The following is a 21100-nucleotide window of genomic DNA, read 5'->3' as shown; positions in this document are numbered from 1 at the left end:
GTTGTTGTTGTTGATGATGGGAACTTGGCTTGTCAACAGAGCGTCGCACAGTTGTCGATGGCAGAGCGCAACGTAGATGAGAAATCGGAAGAGAAACCAGAAGAAGCTAAAGGGGAAGAAGAGAAGAAGAAAAGGTAGTCGTAGAGGTAGAGCACAAAGTAAAACTAAGTAAAAGCCAAAAGTTTGCCTGCAAATGAAATTTGATTTCAACGCCAAGGGCTGAGCAACAACTCGAGTTACACGAATTCCTGCATCCTTCAGCCATCCTAGAACCTGGCCGACAGCAGGCGCCGCAAGTTGATTGACTAACGTTCGCATTGGCAACTCATCAGCAGCCAGGCTGCACAAAGAGCATGCGACAACAGGCAGCGCAATTTCCCTCACGGATTATCCAGTGTGGAAAAATGAATCGACAGGAAAAAAAATGGAAAACGAAGAAATAAAGGAAAAATTGCTGAAACTGCAAAAAATTGACTGGGAAAGTGTTGATGATGTTTGATACTGATTGCTTTAGCAGATCTCTATGATAAGGCGGACGCTGATGCTGATGCTGTGCAACACTGCAGCTATTTGCGACGCTTAGCAACACTGCCACAGGAAAAAGTCACAGGTTAGTCGAGCCAACTTTGTTGTGGCATTTCTGATGTGGTCTGCCCACACGCTTTCTCTCCCTCTCCCCGTCTCTTTTTGAGTGTAAAGTGGCTTGATCCTTTCTAGTCCTGGGGTCCTTTACATTTAACGAGCCGTCGCAGCGGCCAAATGACAAATGAAAAATGAAAATGCTTTTCAGGCATATTAAAAAGGATTTGCCGTACGCCAGATAAATGTGCCTAGGCACAACGCATTACTTAAATTAATTTTCACACTGCAGAGGTCGGCCAGGGGGGGGGAGGGTAGGGAAAAGGGACAACTGCTAGACGAGCCTCGGCAACTTTTTAAATATTTAAATGAGCCGAGCAGAAATACAAAAGAAGAAAACAAATAAATGGCCAACACGTCGAACGTCGACGCATTAAACATGCGCAAATATTTGCGCTGAGCTGTGCCAAAAAGGATATGCAGTACACCTGGCGCAACAAGGATAACGCGCAAATTATGTCAAAAGCTGTGCAAATATAAACAAAACAAAAGCAACTGTGTAGAACGACAAACGAACACCGAAACTTACCTAGTTACTTCTATTATTTTCGCTTTCTGCTTCTTCTTTTTTATTTTAATTAGCAAGGACCTCGACGCTAGCCAGTTGCGCATGTACATGGAAAAGGATAACATATTTGCGATTAGCTTTGGACAACGTTTCTGAGTGTCTGTGTGCAGAGGTGTATATGTGTGTGTGTGTGTGTGTGGGTGTGTTTGTTTTAAAGTGTGCCAAATAAGTTGCGCCTGGCTGCGCTTTAAAGTGGCCATAGAAAGCGAGTGGGTGAGTGGGGAGGGCAGCTTGTAGGCGTGGCTGCGCTGTCGTTGACAAAAATCTTTTGTGGTTGCCTCTAATTAAAAAGCGACCGAGAGAGAGAGAGGCAGATCGCGGGCGTGAGCTGCAGCAGGCGCAGCAGTCTTTGCCTTGGCCCAATGAAGCGTGCAAAGGAAAAAAAACTATTGCATACTTTTGCGCGCAGCGCATATTTTGCCACGGCATAATTAATTAAAAATATCTGACATGCAATAATAAATTTTCGCCCAGTCCAAGCGTGTGTGTGTGTGTGTGTGAGTCTACCTTGCAACCAATCTGTGCCGCTCTCTCACTTAGTCTCTCCAATGCTTCTAGTTCGTGTTAAATGCCCCAAAGTGCAAAAGTTTTAAATAAATGAATTTTGTATGTCTGTGTGTGTGTGTGTGTGTGAAAGCCAAGGCAAAAACATAACTGACATCATTAGCAAACTTTAATACACTTTGCGCCCAGCGGCAGCCACTCAGGCAAAAATAAATAAACCAAACGAAATGAAACCAAACGAACTAAAACCAAATGAAATGAAATAAAATGAAAATTTTGTGTTTACACAATATACAATACAACAATATATATATATATAAATATATATATATGTGGGGTTCTTTCAAAATGCAACGTTTAAAGCATTGTTAGATGTTTGCCATGCAGCAAACTTTTGACTAAACAGCATTTTGCAACACTGTTCATACACAAGTTTAAGTTGATATTAATAAAGTTTGGGAAATTCTATTAAAATTAAGTTCGTATTTTTGCTGATTTTGATATGTGACATATTTAAGCATTTGACAACACTAATTTAACTAAGTTCAACTGACTTGACCAGCAAAGTAATCAAATTGTAGCTACTATAACTACAAATAACTTGTAAGTAGTTCCATTTAGTTTTCTAGCATTCATTTTAAGACACTTTACAACACTAATTTAGGAGCATTCTCAACTTGGCTTCACATATAAAGCGATCTACAACATTTTCTCAAACTTCTAGCTTAGTTACTTTGAAATTTCTCATGCCACACTCAGCATAATTTCTAAGCAAGTATTTTTAAGGACATTAACCAACACTAATTTTTGCTTCCCTCAAATTAGCTGCTTAGCTAGCAAATACTTTTATTATAATTTTAATTTGCATTTACCAACACTTAGATTTTTATTAGCTTTATAACACTGTCCACCCACTTAATGAGCCACCCGCAGCTAGTCTCTTTTTTAACTGTATTAATTTTAATATATTTTTTTATGTGCGAAAAATTGATGTAGAAAACAATTTAAACTTTGCACATTTGTTTCAAATATGCATTCAACGATGCGCCCAACTCAAAACTGGGCTTATGCAAAAGCAAAGCCAGAGCATTGGCCAAGTGGCTTAGATTTGGTTGCCACAGCCAGTGATAGAGATAAAGAGAGAGTGAGAGGGAGGGAGAGCGAGCGAGCCACAAACAAGTCGAGTTCGAGTTCGAGTTCGAGTCGAGTCCATGACAAAGTTTTGCGCCAGTTGAAGGTGGCAAGAACTATGTGGGATTAGACAATTTGTATGCCAAGCGCTGTGGGTCGCGGCATGTGGTTGTGCGGTTATAACTCCAAGCGAACCACCACCATTACAACCAAGAGCCAGCCAACCAACCAACAGCACCACCGTCCGCATTAAGCCACAACTGATGTTTACATTTTTAACTAAGGCAAGGCAAGGCAAGGCAAAAGTTTGTCCTGACGCAGAGACAAGGTCCTGTGCCTGTGCCTGCGCCTTTGCCATTGCCTTTTTCACGTTTCGGCATAAAATTTAATGCATATAATATTGGCTAATGATGTTTACAATGCGCGCGGGCTTAGGCGGGCATTAAAATTGTCGAGCCAGTGCCAGTTGGGCCACCTGCTGCTGTGCGCCCACAATTTTCTACCTCAGCCACAAAACTCACAGACTTATTTCTCGATTTTCCTGGCTGCTGCTGCTGCTGCTGCTGCTGCTGCTGATGTAACCAAGTTAGCAATTAAGACAACTGTGTACTCAATATGCCAGCCCAGTTGTTAGTTAATTGAAAGCGACGACCAGCCAAGGGCAAACAATTTATTAAGCACTGCTCTGTAGCATTAGATTGTCGAGCAGTGTTGCATAATTGTGTGGCATGTTTAGTTTTGACACCTAATCACAGCGGAGACTCATAAATTTTGAGACTAATACGAAATGTGTGTTGCACAACGTTGTTTAGTGTTGGGCAATGGCTTATTTTTGTCTAGCTCGGGCAAAGGTACATAGCATATGCATTGGTCTACGCCAGTGTTGGCTAACGTACTGCAAAGCGGCGTAGGCTTGTCTGTTGGAGTTAAGTTAGTAGAAACTTTAAAACTTAGCTAACAAAAGTGCCGTTAACATGATTTTTAACCACTTGTAGTGTTGGCAAACGCGTAAATTAGCTTTTTGCGGTGCGCAGCATTGTTGCGGCGCTGCACTGGGCAAACAAGCCAAACAATTTCAAACTCATTAAAAATTGATTGACACGCATACACACACGCAGAGAGAAAGAGAGAGAGAGAGAGGGGAAGAGTGAGTGAGAGAGTTATTTGAGTTGCAGTTACACCTAGGCAATGAAATCTGTTGTGGGCGAAATTCTAATTGGATATTTTATGGCCAACACTTTTGACGACTCGGCAACAAAACTGTGTGTCCCAGTGGGAGCAATTCCGCTGCATGTTTGATGACATTCCAGGTTGATTTTGTAACAACAGCAACAGCAACAGCAACAATAACAAACAACGGCTCACATATGTCAACATCAACATGGTAACTCCCTTCGAAAAGGACAACGGCACATAATTAAATGACACCAAGGACCTTTCTGCTGCACAACCCCATCAACAGCCCACACACACGCACATGGCTGATGAGTTGTTGCCAGCTAATGAGCCTGAATGGATACTCGACGTGTGCGCGAGCGTGTGTATGTGTGTGTGCTTAACTGGGTTAATGTGCAACAACAATGGCCAAGCAGAATTTCATAAATACATAAATACACAATGTCCTTGATATATCCTGCTATTTTGTCAACATTTTGTTAGCTTGGCGCACTCGCTCACAAATTGCAATTAATAAACCAATCAGCTGCGCTGAAGAATTTGCCACTGATGAGGCACCAATTTTGATTTCCCAGACAACATCTGGCTGACCCTAATGACAGGAAATTGTGCGGTCACAGAACTCGACCAGATGCAATTGCAGCCGCAAAAACAAATCATGATAACCACAAAAGCCATCAAGCAATCCCACACACACTCATGGAGAGACAGACAGAGAGAGAGAGCGAGAGAGTGCGAGCGAGCCTACATTTTCCGTTTAATTTGGCCAAAAATCACAAGCTGTTGGCTACACAATTTGCATAATTGAATATTAAAATAAAGTGCAATAAACAAAACTCTGTGCTTGTAACTTCAGCTAACGGTAGTTTTGTGCCTAAATCAAATAGATTCTAAAGCATTCTTAGATTTGAGTTGGCAGTTCAATTAAATGAAATATAAAATCATAAGGAAAATGCTTACAAAAGCCAATTAACTTGGTCTAACTATATTGAATTATATAATTGACTTTTTGTTCGACATTTCCCAACACTGATTCTAAAATAATAGTTTGAAGAGAATTTGTTTGCAATAAACAACTTAAGCTATCAAATGTAACAGATTTATGGCTAGTTATTGCCAACTTTGAGCTCAGTTGGCAACACAGCAAGCATTTCTCTTCAGGTTCTGCTTGTTGTGCAACACTAGAAGTAAAAGTTTAATGGAAAAAATTTCCAGAGTGCATAGTTTTTAAATTTTAGCAGCTAATAAACTCTGTTTATATTTAGTTCTTTAATATATTCAATTTTTATTAAGTTTTTATGCCATTTGGCATGCAATTTTGTATATTTTCCAACACTATGATACATTAAGAGCTGACATAAATAGGTCTAAATGCAATGTGTAGCTACTTCAAAGCTCATTTGTTAAGCAAAAGGCAGTACTAACTCATATTATGCATGTTTTCAACAGTAAAATGCATTTTTTAACACTTTACAACACTACTTCAACAGTTTACTGAAATATTATTATATTATATTAGCATGAATTATCAGTCAAAGCTTTTTATCATTTATTTTATAGAGCCTTTCTTTATATTACTTAAAATTTATAATAAATTTCATAAATTTCTACCATTTAACAACACTGGCCATAAAAACTTTTTAGTCATCTGCTAAAATTGAACATTATTTTATGCATTAAACAAATAAAAAACGCTTTTAAATCCAAAATGTCAAGCCCATGATCAATGCACAAAGCTCAACAACGCTCTTCCAGCTTTATCCCTCCCTATTTTTTTCTCTTTCAGTCACTCACTCTGGCCACAACTCGTCAAGATTAATCTGATTCCCAAGTGGCACTTGCAGCCAGTGTCATTTGGGTGCTTTATCGAATGTGCAGCAATTAATGCGTGCTTCAAGTGAAAGAGATTCATCTCACAAGTGAAGCCATGTTGAAGCCAGACAATTGCAACATCCATCTTCTGCAGGCATTTGTCTCTTTCACGCACACACACACACACGACAAGGACATAGGATATGGGTAGCTGTGTGTATGGGAGATGGACACGGTCAGGACATGGACATGCACATGGCGGTTGGCCTTTTGTCACTGCGTGCAAGACAACAAACACATTTACTAAATTAAAATTGAATTTATAGCGCACTAAATGCAGCGCCTGCATATATATCCTGCGCACAAATTGCCCTCTGTGTGTGTCCTGGCTGGCAGGCACGCCCCCTTGGCCCTGTTTGTTTGTGCGCTTTTGGTTAGTTTGCTTAATCTTTGACAAGCAGCCCAAAGGTCGTCGCCCAGGCAATCAGTGCGACTGCAGCAAGGACACGCACACACACACACACACACACACACACACGTCGTCTGTGTGCAACTGCAGCTGGGCGTCTGTTTGACTAATTAATTATATCATTAAAATGCGCACAGCACAATTTTGCACCTTTTTTGCCCGAACGAGGGTTGTAGAGGCTGGCGCTGGTTGCATAAAAAATGCAAAAGAATTTATCAGCTGCATATTTCGTATCTTGGCCAAAAGCGTTGCCAAAAACGGGCGCCAGCCAAGAAAATAAATTGGTAATTTGATGCGGCAGCAGGCGGCGGCTGAGGCTCGTTTAATGAAAGCAGCGCACCTCTGCCCATCACGCCACGCCCCCTTGTCAGCCCGCACATGTAAACTGGCAATTGGGCAAATCTCTTGGCTGGCAAAACAAGAGGGCCACAAAAGTTGTTGCCGTAACGGTGACATAATGAATAGGATTTTGCCTCTTTGCGGGCACAATAACAACAATGGGGCGAGTGCTGGCTGTGGGCGGGCGCACTGCAATTTGAGGGCAAGGATATGCAAAGGATATGCAAGCCATGAAACAGATGTTGCAGCTCCGTTGAAAAGCAGCCAATTTGGTGCACAGCGACGACGACGGCGACGGCGACGATAGACATGGCAAAGTGACAAAAATTTAATATGGAACCGCACAGCCATCACCACACACAAACACAAATACAAACATACACACACACACACACACTCGCATGCACAGCGAGTCGCACACGAGCAAAAGAAATGCGCGCAAAATAAACGGCAAAATAATCGCGCACAATGCATTGGCAATGAGCCAAGGCAAAGGCTATACGAGTGTGCATGTGTGTGTGTATATATATAAGCTGCTGCTGGTGTGTGTGTGTGTGTGTGTGTGGACAAAGTTTGCGCTTGCTATCGATGAAATTGTGGACGCAAGAGGACACTGAACGCTGGACTTCGGCACAGAAAATGTGAGAGACGGAGACGGACACGGAGAGCTGGAGAAGGCGGACAGCGATAAAGCGAACGTGGCAGGTGGGCGTGACTGGAGGCAGGTGCCACCCGTGGCCACGTTGCACTTGTAAAAATTAATCAGGCATGCGACCGAGCAAACAAAATGCATTTATTGCCAATATTGTGCAGCAATTGCAGAACAATTTTAAAGTCCTTTAAAAGGACCCACCCACTTCCACACACACACACACGCACACTTACTCCTACACACACATATGACAAAAAAAAACTTTCAATTACAGGGTGTCAAAGATCGAGAGCAAACACAAATAAAAGGGGGCGTGCAGCTAGTTGCAAGCCCTGCAAACATTTCAATTTGCCTGGCGACAGGCGCCGCACAAAAGCCAAACAACAAACCCAGAAAAGCGCATGAAAACCTCCAAAATATAAAAAAAAACGAGTGGGGTAGAGAAAAGGAAAAGAGTAGAAAAAAATAGTCGGAAAAGCTGCAACGAAAATGCTCCACAAATCGGACAAATGGCGCACACAAAAACGCCGTTTCATATCCGGTGCGAGGCGGAAGTGGGCACGGTCACAGGCGCAGGCACAGGCACAGGGCACAGCGACTTCTCTTTGCCATCCAAAGCCTGACTCTGTCATGGCCAATGGGATTAGAAGCATCCCAATGTCCCAGCTGTCGCAGCTTCTCAGCTCTCACTGTGCTCACCGTGCTCCACATATTCCCAGTGTCCTCTACGAAGGACTTAGCTCAACTATCGTATATGACATAAATATTTAATAAATATATTTATGTGTGTATATAGATTTATATATATATGCTCCAACTGCAGTTTGATTTGTATTTAATTTCATTTTAATTTTGCTACTATTTTTTCAACTCAATTATCTTAACAGATTTTTTAAGCAATATTTATTTATCACATAATGCTCAACATCGGTTTATATCAATTTTAAATTGATAAATTGATTAACTTTGACTTTTTGAAATTAAATACAAGCTTTTTTATTCATCTGTTTTAACAGGCAATAAAAAATTTATCAAATGTGGAAATATCAAATTTAATAAATTTCTTTTTAAATTTCATTTATATATATATAAATATATAAATATGACATGTTATATATGCATATTTATTTTAACACAGAAAAAGCTTTTAGCTTGTGCTTAAAAATATATCTCTCTTCTTTTCCGTTTATCTGTTAATCTGTCTCTTTCTCTCCTAGTGTCATGTCTCCTAGAGACAATGGTCTCTCTGTCTTTTTCTTGCTGTCTCACTCTATTCCTGTGTTCCACTTTCTCATTTTTTTCATAGAGAATATGCATCTAGCTCTGTATATCACTATTGCTCTTTCTCGCTGTAAATATTTTTTATGAACTCAACATTTCTCTTTAGAGAGTGATAGAATCCCCATCTCTATTTGTGTCTTTCTTCCTTTCTATTTTTTCTTTCTTTCTTTCTATCCATTACATTATATTACATTATATTTTTTTCTATTTTTTTTTCTGTCTTTCTTTCTATTTCATTATATTTCTTTCTATTTCATTCTATTTATTCTTTCTCTATCTCTCTGTCTCACTCTACATATCACTTTGAATTTACCTGTCTCTCTCTATCTCTTTCTGTCACTCTACCTTGCTTTCCCTCGCTCCCACATATTTTGAGCCCTTGCATCTTTCTATCATCACAAATCTTTCAACTCTCCCTCGCTTTAACTCTCTGTCAGTTTCTCTCTCTCTCTCGCTATCTTTCTCCCACCCAGCTTTAGCCTCTGCACCTTTCTCTCATATTATGCAATACACAACTTTCTTTTCTTTTTGCCGAATCACGCGTTCATCTTTATGGCTGTTGATTTGGCTGCCGTTGAGTTTTGGCCAGCTGCTTGGCATGCAAAGCGCCAATATTTGGTTACATGCTCAGGTGTTCATATCGTGCTATCAAAATCTATGCAACCAGCACAAATGCTGCACACACTTACACACACAGCCGTGCAATAACAACACTAAAAAAACAATAGCAACAACAATGCGGGCAGCCACAGCCCAGAGGCTGAGCAAAGCTATCAAAATAACAAAATCGAAAAGCGTTCACCGCACTTTTGCTATATTGTTTTGTTTTGGGCCATGTGGTTGTGGCTTGTGCAGCTCGCACTAACTGCAGCACCAACTGTGTGACGAGGCCGTTATTATGGCCACATAGTCAACAAACAGCAGCCTGCAAACACAGCACAACAACAACAGCAATATACGTATGAAGAACGCGGCTCAAAATGATTTTCAAATACATTTTGTGGCTCTGCTGGGCTTTCGGTGGGCGTTGCGCCTGTTCGCCTTTTCCAACACTCATTTAATTGCAAATGTTGCGCGTTTAAAGCTGCCAAGCTAGCCTTTTTGCTTCTTCTGTTTGGCTGCTGGAGTTTTTTGATTTACTGCCGAAAATAAATATATGAATAACGGCCCCGTGCGATATGTGTTTTCATGTTATATACCCTGTAATTGATAGCGGCATAAGTGAGATGGCATATTAGTGAGCTGTGTTTCGCGCATGTCAGGAATTTATGATAGAAATTTTTATTATTATTAGTTATAAGCAGCATAAAGTTTTCTTATAGATTCTATTAGAAGTTGTCTTATTCGTTGACTGAGTGAAAAGAATATACTGAAGTTGACAATGCTCTTGTCTTGCTGTCTATCCATCTATCTGTGATACTTAAAATGTATAATATATACTCATTCGTGCCCTCTTCTAATAGTGTTAAAACATACGGGATACACCCACTCAGGAGAGTAGAATATCAGAATATATTATAACTTGCTCCATTTGAAAACTAGAAACTTTATGTTTGATTACAGTTGAGCTCCTTCCCAGCTATACAGCTATACATTGTATAGTCTGCCCATTGAGGCGTGGCAAATTGGAAAACATAGGTTTTTGTAAAATTTCTATATCTCTGTCTCTATGTCTTAACTCTCTCTACCTCTCTATTCCTCTGCTCAGTCAGTCATTGTCTCTTTCTGCCTTTCACTGTTTGTCGTTTCACCTATCTCTTTGCCTGTCCCTCTCCCTTTCGCTCTCTATTTCTTTCTCCGTCATATTGTCGTTGTCTGTCTCTTTCTTTCTATGGTTCTCTTTCTTTCTCTCTTCTGCCTCTCCAGCTCTAGCTCGCTCTCCCTCTCACACTGTCTCCCGATCTCTTTAGCTGTCCCCTCTGCCCCTCCATCTCTGTCTCTGTCTCTGTCTCTATATCTAACACTCAACTCATCTAAGAGTTAATTCAAATTCCTTTTTCGCCCCCTTTGAATTACTTTTCATTTAATATTTACAATAACAGAGCATCTCATAGCTTAAAAACTCGTTTGGTGCCATTTCAACTTCTTCTTCTGTCGATTGTTTAGTTTTGTTTCGTTTTATTTGGCATATTGAAACAATATTTTATAAAAATTTGTTGCGCAGCTGGCGTATCGCAATTTTGATGGATTTATTCATGCAGAAAATTGCATTAAAATTCACAATTCACGTTTGCGTATCGGCCAATGCGTTTTTGGCGTTTATGGCCAACGTGGCGTTCGGGGTATAAACCCACAAAAACGATGCAATTAAACAAGAACTGAAAAAATGGGCACCAAATGCAGCTGAGGCGTTAATTCGATTGTGGTCATGCATATATGTTATGTATATAAAATATACATGAAATTCATATCAAAAATATAGATGCAGGCAGGCAGGCAGCAGGCAGCAGGCAGCAAGCAGATTGCGCTCACACAAAGTGAAGTGGCGCCCTCTGTGGGAAGGGGCCAGAGGCTCGCTTGCCTGTGCAAACATTTTAATTAGCAACTAGAAGAAGTTTTAATTGAATTGAGATGCAGTTAAAGATATATGCTTGTTACGATTCTACGGGTTTATTGGAAACAATTCTGAAAACAAAAGGTACGAGATTTGACCATACAAATTATTGGGGAAATAAAGGGCACATGAACATACATATGTATATATATACATATACATATATATATATGTCTATATATATATATATCTATACAATTATGTATGTAGTTATTTTATGTATTAGGATGGGTGACTTGCATGCGGCAAACGGCTACCAGTATATTAGCAGCAAGTAGAATGGTCCCAAGCTGAACAGCATTAGAGCCAGCACCAGGACAAAGGTTAAACGCCAGCTCTGCTGAGAATGTGGATGGTATCACAGGTGGAGACAGAGCTCGGCATATTGGATGACTTCAACTTACGCCCTTGAAGCTAACCACGCTATCCTGCAACGCGATGGGGCATGCCTCGAGACTGCGGCGACAGAGCGGGCAACGTTTTGCCTGCCAGTTGCGTGCCTCGCGATAAAGTGACAAGCAGCTGCGACAAAAATAATGCATGCAGTGGAGTTGTACGGGATCGTGAATGCGATCCAGGCAAAAGGCGCACAGATCATCCAAGTCCATGATGTTGCTGTTACTATTGTCGTTGCTGCTGTTGTTGCTATTGCTGTTGCTGTTACTATTGCTGTTGCTGTTGCTGTTGCTATTGCTTTTGCAGTGGCTGTAGTCCATTCGCTGTTTCATCTTAACTTATAATTTATTGGAATTTTTCAAATGGGTGGGTTGAAACAAAATAGATATTTAAGCAAATTGTGTGTGTGTGTTGTGTGTGTGACATATAAAAACTAAATATGAAATATATTTTAAAAAAATTATTCCAAGCTATATATAGCTATGTTTATTTAGTTCATGCTTGTTCCCTCGTTTTTAATTAAAAATAAAATCCTAATGCCATAAATTGAGCACACACAAACACACACACACCTTGTCGCTAAACGATGTCGTTGTCCTCGAGAAACTTGCAATAAAATTTAATTATATCAACGCCGGCTTAACTCAAGCGGCAAGCATCGAATGCAATTAGTAGTAGCCTTGTACAACTCAATTAGACAGTTGCAGAGGTGAGGGCGGATGGGGCTCTGAGTATTTCGCTCAGCCTGGGCTAAGGCGAGACGTTGTATAAAAAGACAGCGCTTTGCACTTTGGAGACAGCGAACCGCAGTGCAGACGCGTTATAAATCGAACTTAACAACTACTTGTTTTTTTTCATCTTGTTTGTGGGACGTGGACGGGGCGGTGCGGAGCAGTGGCAGTGGCAGCGACAGTGGCAGTGGCAGTAAAGGACAAGCATTTTAATTAAGTTCAAACTGTGTAAGTCTGTCTGGCAGGCGCTAAAAGTCGCATCATTTCTTAGACACCCACACACGCCCAGTTAACAAGGCTGACAAATTGAATCTGTGACGTCAGCTGTCTGCTGCTTTGTAATTTTCACAGGATACTCTCTCGTTTCTACTTATTATTAGCGCCTCAAACTGGCCAATTAGGTTGGGCCATGCACCACTTGATTTGCATTCGCAACTTGATTATAAAAGTTGCAACAGCAAACCACCCGAACCATCCACTCAATTCAACTTGATTGTTTATTGTTTGGCTTGAGTAAACATTTCTCTTCGGTTTTTTTTCCCCCTCTCCATTTCCATTTTCAGTGGATTTTGCACTTTTTTTTCATTCTGTAATTGTTGATTGGCTGTAAAAGTTTTTCGCCTTTTGTTGTTGCTGAAAAATGTTCAAGTTAAATTAATTTTTAGCCGACTTGCTTTAATTATGCTTCTAAATGGCCAAGCAAATTGTTCAAACACAACATTTCACGCGCTCTTAGCACTCGTTTTCCACTTCTCGATTACCAACGTCTCTCGAATTCTCGATTCTCAGTTGTCAGTTTTCGCTTTTGGTTGTTCAACTTTGCACACAGCTCAAAAGATAAACAACATCAATCTGTAAGTTTGCTGCCAAAAAGTTACGACTGCACAAACTTTGTATATATATATATATATATATATAGGTATATATAATCGAGTTCAGGTTAACTATGCCCAAAGTGTTTTTCAATTATTTACTTTACGAATTAGCCGAGTCAACAGTCAGTCTATCAGAATCTTTTAAGTTAACTTCAATGTGTTGATTCGTATTAAAATTGAGCAGCGAAACGGGTTTCCTTTTGCTGTCAGACATTGCGTATACGCAATAGCTCCAAGAGAAGGCTCTCTATATTTCGCTAGGCTGAGTGTTTATTAGCTCTATATAAAAGAGTTTTTATATACATATTTACACATAATATATTTATGGTTCTAAATAGTCTTTAACAGTCCTTTAGTCCTTATGTATCCCTCTAAGCCGCAATTTAAAATATTTCAGCTCTCAACAGACATCATTATTGACTTCACATTCATTTACCTAATAACTCAATAACCCACACAGATTTAGTTGTCGGCATAAAAATAAGCTCTTGTTTTTATTTAGCATAGGATTAAATTATTTAAGCAGCTGCTTATGGCATAAAACCCCAACTAAACATAAATCAAATAAATATTTAATAGCTGAATAAGTAACACACATATTTTAATGGGAATATCAGCTGGTTGTTATATATATATATATATAGAATATTTACTATATATATATTGTAATTCCATATTCAAGTATCTATCTATATATACTGCCAGCTATCTATTTAATTGATGTACAATTTGATACTGACCAGGTCTCCACTCCTTAAATATTCATATTTAAATGCAAAATTTCTTTCTACATATCCTTTTATTCATATCTCTATGCATCTATCAAACTTTTAACCATCTATCTAACAAATCTGTCAGCCTATCTATTCATATATCCATCTATCTATAAATCTATTTATTTATATATATATATATATATATATATATATATCTATCTATCTATCTATCTATCTATCTATCTATCTATCTATCTATCTATCTATCTATCTATCTATCTATCTATCTATCTATCTATCTATATATTCATCTATCTATATATCCCTCTAAATATCTAACCATCAATCTATTTATCTATCTATATATCTTTTTGTCTATTCATCTCTCATCTATCCACTTATATACCCTATGTACTCATCTATCTATCTAATTATTATTCCCAACAGACTAGTCCAACTGCTTAACAACCATTTCTTAAAATTTGTAGCTTTCTCAATATTTTGTTCGCTAATCTGCAACCTTAAGATCCGCTGTTAGAGCTATAGTAAATGTCATGTAGTACGCTATGCTCTGCCATTTCCGGCTGCGCTGCGGGCACGCTAGATGGCGCTGCTGTGCCGCTAATGAGCTTTGTAACCGGACGCGCTGGCGTTGTCCTCATTTATGCTAAGCTTTTGGTGCATTTATAGCAAACAACTAGGATAACAACAACAGCAACAACCACAATAGAGGCAACAACATCTAGACTCGACCGCAACTGTATCGTGTGCTTAATGGGTTAACGTGACGCTAAATGAATCATGCCCAGCAGCTAGCGGCATTAGTGGGTTAATATTTCAAAGCAGCACGAAGGCGGAATGGCTGGGGTGGCCGGAAGTGGAAATGGAAACAGCAACGGAAGGGGGCAAAGGAAAAGGGAAGGACAGCAGCAGCAGCGGCAGCAGCAGGCAAAGGAAACTGCCAGCGGATAAGCCTGGCCAGATTTTGCTGCGCACAATTTCTATGCAAAAGACAATGTTATCATTTACAGGGTGTCTAATTAAATAAGTGAGGCAGATGGCGGGCGGTGTTAACAAGCTATAGCTGTACTTCGTTTCTATTTCCATTTAGGTTTATTTAGTAATTAGCTAAACTCAGTTCTGTGCAGCTGATTTGCTGAAGTTAAATGCATAACTAATTAGCAAAAGCAAAATTTGTGCAAATTATGAGAAAATTATGAGAAATGATGTTAATGTTGTGATGCCTGCAGGCCTTTGACTGCCAGTACTCCCTCTCTCTCTCTCTCTCGCTATGCAATGCATGTAGAATGGCCCTAGAAAGTCCACTTTATGCTGGCATTGAGTGGGCTGTTGCCAGCCCGCAGCAGCTCACATAGATGCTTTTGCTAAATGCAGACAATGGCATAAAAGGCGCTCGTCTTTAGACATGTACGCAGGGCCTTCACCCACTTTCCAGCTGCAGTTCACTTGAATGCACTTACAAAAAAGAACGGGACGTGGGCGTGGGCGTGGGCGTGGCAGCTATGGCACGTGTGCTCAAGGTGTATGTGCGCGAGTGCAGCTGTAATTCAGCTAAATGCACTCAGCCAGGGCAACGGGGTCCATTGTGCTGTGCCTGCTGCCAGCTGCCTGCTGGCTGCTGTACGTTATACGTTATACGTTGCACGTTGCGGTTGCACCTTGTAATTGAAAAGTGGGTTGCACATTTGGCTGCATTGTCTAGCAGTCCTGCACAACGACCCACATTTCGGTGTTGTTGTTGTTGGCCATAAATCAGGGTTGTGCAACATTTCTTTGCAACTAATTTGTCAGCTGATTTGCCGGTGTGTGTGTGGCACACACTCAAGCATATCTGCATTAATAGCCTAAGCAATTTGTTTAGGCCATAATAAATTAAGCCAACATTTTTGCCTGGCTGCTGTTGCCTATAACAAGTTTGCCTTGCGCACTCGAGCGTAAAGCCTGTGATATCCTTCGAGTTTGACAATTGAATTTCAACATTTTCTCTCTCCCTCTGCCCCTCTCTCTCGCTCTCTCTCTTCAGAGTCGCAAATACATTTTGCCAATAGGCACATAAAAGATTTGTTGACAACAGCAACAGCATCCGGCAGCAGCCAACCCAAAAAGGATGCGCCAGGCGAAACTATGCAAATGACATGGCTGGGCCAAAAAACTTTCGGCTGTCCCCGCAAGGACAACGCAGCGCTGTTCGTTGCCTGGAACTTAACTCTATACTTTTTTCCCTCTTTTATTTTATTCAAACAATATCTGAATAATTTCATCCCAATGTCCTATTATGCAAAGCAAAACGATTTGCGATTGCTTTAAATGATAAGCAATATGTTCGATGTTCTGGCGGCAAATTTGCCCAAATTTTCCAGGGACAAGCGAGAAAATGAAGAAAATCAAGAAAATCTATTAATGTCAAAGCAAAAGGCATTGAACTGTGTGAGCAGAGTTTGTAAGCTATTAAATTAGCTATGAATAAATAGCTTGTTTACATTGAGATAAATTGTTTGACATCCTAGCAGGTTATTCCGAACATTTTGACAGTCTGGCAACGCCCAAAAATATACTTTTCACATGAATATTAGAAGCACTGCTAAGTAAAATTTCTAATTTAAGTCTTAACTGTCTAACAGTTTCCCATTTGCCTTTGCACATACTTTTCCTGCCTATTGGTTAGCGAGCTGAAGACTTTGTGAATTTATCCTCATGTCAAATTTCTACAATGAAGGTTGACTTGTTATAATTTAGCTTATGTTTATTAATTAGTTAATTGTTAAGCAATTTAATAATTATGTTTTAAATTAAAGTCCATATAATTATTTTACTTTTTTTTATCCTCATGTCAAGTTTTTACCATTAAGTTTTTTGTGTATATAGATTGCAAGAATCTGTGAGCTAACAATTCTGATATTAATTCCAATGTCATTTTCTTACTAAGAACTTTCTTCGGTCACTAGTTTCGACCATTTTCTTATCCTCTTTGTCGAGCAATTTGGGTTATTTTTTCTCTTGTCAAAGTTTTACTAGAAGTATCTTTTTCATCAATAGAATTAAGTATTTGATATATTTACTTTAAACGCCTATTTGTACACAAATTAAATTTTCGACTATAAAGAATCCTTTGCTAACTACTGCTTATTCTACCTTTTCTACCCAGAACTTGTAAATATATTTTAAATTATTTGCTAACAGAGTGAAATTGTCTCGAGCTTCATTTTTTTACATTTTCAATTTGAAGCCGTTTCTTTTTTGATTGTTTTCTAAAATTATGAATTTCCAGTTGTGTTTTTTTTTGTTCTTGTAATTTTATAAAGCTTTTCGAGTTGACGACGCCTCACTTAAAACTCACAACTTAAACCATAAAACAAAAAGTCCGAAACTGACTGAAAACACTTTTGTAGCAGCGGCAGCAGCATTCAAGGCGCCAGGATAGTCGCGACGAAAGGACACGAAATCTCTCCATCTACTCCTTTTGCCGCTTGCCCTTGCTGCGGAAAGCTATTCAGCTAGAGCTCTATGCATTAATTCCTACCTTTTATAATGCAAAAATGAAAGAAATAAGGTGCACTTACGAATATACCCGAAAAAAATGTAGTAAAAAGCTACCAAGGAGCCAAGCCAAAGGAGACACAGACGAGAGACAGAGAGGGGAACAATGTGAGTGTAAGAGAGAGAGAGAGAGTCAGATAGGGTGCAGGCAAGCTATAGCATAAAGCAAAGCAAATTCCAAGCATGCCGCAGCAACTACGTTGAGTACTCGCACTCAACAAGCTCCACGGCGACGACGCCGTCAAGAGCAGCAAACCCAAAAAAAAAAAAAATTATTATACGAAAATGTAGTATAGTGTAGTGTATAGTGTACAGCGTTTTTGAGGCTCGTCTCTCACAAGAAACAAAAAACAACAACAACAAAAACAAAAGCTGAAACATTTTGTTAAAGTTGCGCAACAACATTTTTTGGGCGTTTTTGCTGCTTCGACTAATTGTGGCAAATGTGGGCGTGGCAGCTATATAGGTACGGAGTGACGGTGGGGCGGGCATGCAGCGTGAATTACTTAACTTTGCTTACAGTTGCTTATAGAATGGAGTGGCGCTGGCTGGCAAGCCAAGTAGCAGTTGCGAATACAATTGCCATTGCACTTGAGCGGTAAGCCAAGTTTACTTTATTATGGTGCGCTGCCAGGGAGAAGGATATTTAAGAGGAGATGTGCAGCTACTTGGCTTGCATATAAGACCTTTGTAATGGCTGGCAGCACAGCGTTCTTTTGGCTTATTCGCTTTGATAATGCCAAAGTTCTGTGGCTCTTCCTGTTGCCTGCGTGCAAAATAAAGAAAATTGAAAATAAATAAAGGTAAATGATGTGCTAATAAGTGAGCTTTGTTACTGACTTGGCTTTAAGCAGCTGCCGGCTGATAAAGCGTGAAGTGTCTAGGATATGCTTAGCTATGCACACGCCCACCCGACTCAATTGTGAGCTGCATTCAGAGTCGTATATTTGCAATCATAACACACTCACACATACACACACACACTGACAGCCAGCTCCATCATGGCCTTAAGAGCGCCGCAGTGAAATGCAATTTATATTGCCAACATGGCAGGACACTCCAAGACGGAGTGCCATAAGCAAAGCAAACAACTCAACTGAATGCAGGCAGAGATGAACAGAGAGTAAAGAGAGAGAGAGAGAGAGAGAGAGTGAGAGATAGAGTGGGAGAGGAGTGGAGAAATTGCCTTGAGCAATACTCCACACAAATGCAAAATTAGTTTAATCTCTTATCAGGCGAAAGCTCAATTTATGGCCGCACTTTGCATTTTGATGCCATTTAAATTATTGCGCATTAATATCTAATATGTTAATGCCTATATATTAGGCATTTGCAAAGCACATCACATAACTGCCAATTGATTTACCGCCATCAATGGCATTATATATATATTCCATTTCTAAAACCACTAATTGAATTGCATTCAGAATCTTTTGACTGCAGGCTATACATATCATATATATATATATAATATATAATATATATATATATATATATATATATATATATATATATATATATATATATATATTTATTTATACATATGTGTATATATAATAATAATAAATATTACTAATGTATATATATTTATTATGAATCTTAGTAAGCTATAAATTTACTAATTACAATTTTTCGCTATATTTAACATAAATTAAATAAACAAATTGCCTTGAATACCTAAGCACCTGTACCTGTATTTTATGCTATATAAATTACAGCTCCAAAATATATTAAATTTACATTAATTTTCAATAATATTTTATTAATTTTATTACAAAACCTACTTCAACTAAAAGTCCTTGCAGTATCAATATCTGTAGTAAATCTGAATAATAAATTTCGATCAAATTTCTCAAGCTTCTATTACATTTCCGTGAACATAAATCAAAATATAATCAACCCCATGAAAGCCAAGCAGACACATCTGGCCAGACTTGCTTAGAAGTTACATCAGCAGCTTATTAACTCAATCAAAAGGAGGCCATTATAGCTGCATAATGAGGGTTTGCAGCTTAAGAAAATATAATTCAACAATATTAAGCTCTCAAAAACTGAATACAAATGCCATAAAAATCTTAGTCAAAGCTACATAATAAATTCAATTTATAAATCGTCTACAAATTACTTGTGTAGGGAAAGCAAGCAGAAATCTGACTTGTGCCGCATTTTGACTATCAAAAACTGAACTCATTTAGAATAAAATTCTAAAATTTTAATTACCCAACGTCCCAGGCACATTAGACTCTTGCCTACTTTACCTTCCATGAAGCTTTAGCAAATGTCTAACAGCCTAACATATGGCACAGTTTCTGGGTGTACAGCCTGCTGCATAATATGCCCTTTTCCATTTCGCCTAGACACACAGATGACGCACCTTTGCGCATTCAATTTCTGCTGACGTATGCTAAATTAATATATTGTAGACCTTTTTTGTGGCTTATTGCATGCATAACTTTTACTTCTTCTATACACATACACCCACACACACAGCTATACACACGAACACATATCTAAATATTGATGTAACCTTTCATGGTCCAGTCAAATTTAAGCGTTTACTTATGTCGATTGCCGTTACAGGCAATTTAAGCGGACCAACAGCTGATGCGTTGGCAAAGCTTTCAATTCTATAGCTTTGTTAGGCTATAATAACCTCAATTTAGCGTGAATTTGTCTGGCTTCAATCCAAAATATATATGTATATATGTTACAACCTTATCGCTCAAGTCAACTCTCTATTCTCGACTCTCGACTGTCGACTCTCATCTCATTTCTGGTTCGCCTCGTATACAAATTGCCAAACTTTGTGTGTTGGCCCAAGAAATGTCAAATGCAAAGCCAAAAGCCAAGCCAAAAAACCACTTTATGCTAAGTCGCTTATTCCGCTGACTCCCTCTGTGTGCCTGTGTGTGTTTGCGCCTGCAAGTATGCTATGCAAAGCCAGCGACTGACTAACGAAATAAATTGCTGTATCAGCTCAGAAAAGTAGTTGCTATATACACACACACACACTAACACACGTGTGTGGAATGGTAAGAGTAGTATAAACAAGAAAAAACATCTGTCTACGGCATAATAAATGCTCTATACCCTGCACAATTCCATCTAAATTTTCAGCTTTAGTTAAGTCGAAAAACTATGAGAAATTTGTATAGCTAAGCATACAAAATCTGACTATCAAAAGAAACTAAACAGAAAATGTTATCAGATGTCAAAAGTTAAAGAATTAGTAGAATATTCAGATAGAAATTTCAGTGAAAAACTTTAATGCATATAAACGAAAATTGCATTAGCATTAACAGCAGCTGCATTTAGCATAATATCTTTAAGAACTTCAGAAGAGAGCACTGTTAGCATAGCTAGCATAAATAATACATTAGCAGTTACAGTTAATGTTAATAGAACTGCTTAACAGAGCTTTGCAAGCTATTAGCTATGTTAACCAAAATGCTGCCATAACAGCATAACATACTTCTGCACTCATGCAGCTTAACATAATTCTGTTAAATAGAGACTACGCTAATAGCTGGCATTTGGCAAACAGCTTGAGATAGTGCAGATTTTCTGCGGCAGGGCATGCAGCGAGACACCGATGTTGGCAGCAACCGCAGAGGTTGCCACATGGTGTGTGGTTTGTTTGGCTGCCACCTGGTCACGAACATGAAGAAGAAGAGAAGCATGCAGCAGCAGCAGCAGCAG

At 39.1% G+C, this 21100-nt stretch overlaps 2 protein-coding genes across 3 annotated transcripts in view; both read right to left on the bottom strand.

Moving 5' to 3' along the window:
• LOC111593974 (calcitonin gene-related peptide type 1 receptor) overlaps positions 1-1244 on the bottom strand; it is a 103768-nt gene extending 102524 nt beyond the window's left edge. The window contains exon 1 of the mRNA XM_030225025.1: positions 1169-1244. The gene's annotated coding sequence lies outside the window, so the exon portion shown is untranslated. The remainder of the gene's footprint in view (positions 1-1168) is intronic.
• A 10072-nt stretch (positions 1245-11316) lies between these two features.
• Positions 11317-11949, bottom strand: LOC111595751 (E3 ubiquitin-protein ligase cblA). 2 transcript variants are annotated; one of them, XM_023309612.2, is made up of 2 exons: positions 11530-11949; positions 11317-11465 (listed from the first exon to the last, which is right to left on the bottom strand). In XM_023309612.2, the coding sequence occupies exons 1-2, from the start codon at positions 11851-11853 to the stop codon at positions 11379-11381; spliced, it is 411 nt and encodes a 136-aa protein (XP_023165380.1). In that variant the 5' UTR covers positions 11854-11949; the 3' UTR covers positions 11317-11378. The 2 variants fall into 2 exon arrangements, with proteins under 2 accessions (XP_023165380.1, XP_023165381.1); XM_023309613.2 differs by having other exon boundaries at positions 11319-11462.
• Between the last annotated feature and the right edge of the window lie 9151 nt (positions 11950-21100).

This window comes from Drosophila hydei, unplaced genomic scaffold (genome assembly GCF_003285905.1).
Source record: "Drosophila hydei strain 15085-1641.00,03,60 unplaced genomic scaffold, DhydRS2 tig00008122-arrow-pilon, whole genome shotgun sequence".
In the NCBI taxonomy this organism is placed as follows: Eukaryota; Metazoa; Arthropoda; class Insecta; order Diptera; family Drosophilidae; genus Drosophila; species Drosophila hydei.
Note: the sequence above shows the minus strand (reverse complement) of the source record. Positions and strands in the feature narration are given on the sequence as shown.

Coding starts and splice junctions, on each gene's coding strand:
- LOC111595751 (XM_023309612.2), bottom strand. CDS start 11,853: ATGAAACAGCGAATGGACTACAGCCACTGCAAAAGCAATAGCAACAGC. Junction 11,466..11,529: donor GCGTGGTTAGCTTCAAGGGC/GTAAGTTGAAGT, acceptor CCACATTCTCAG/CAGAGCTGGCGTTTAACCTT.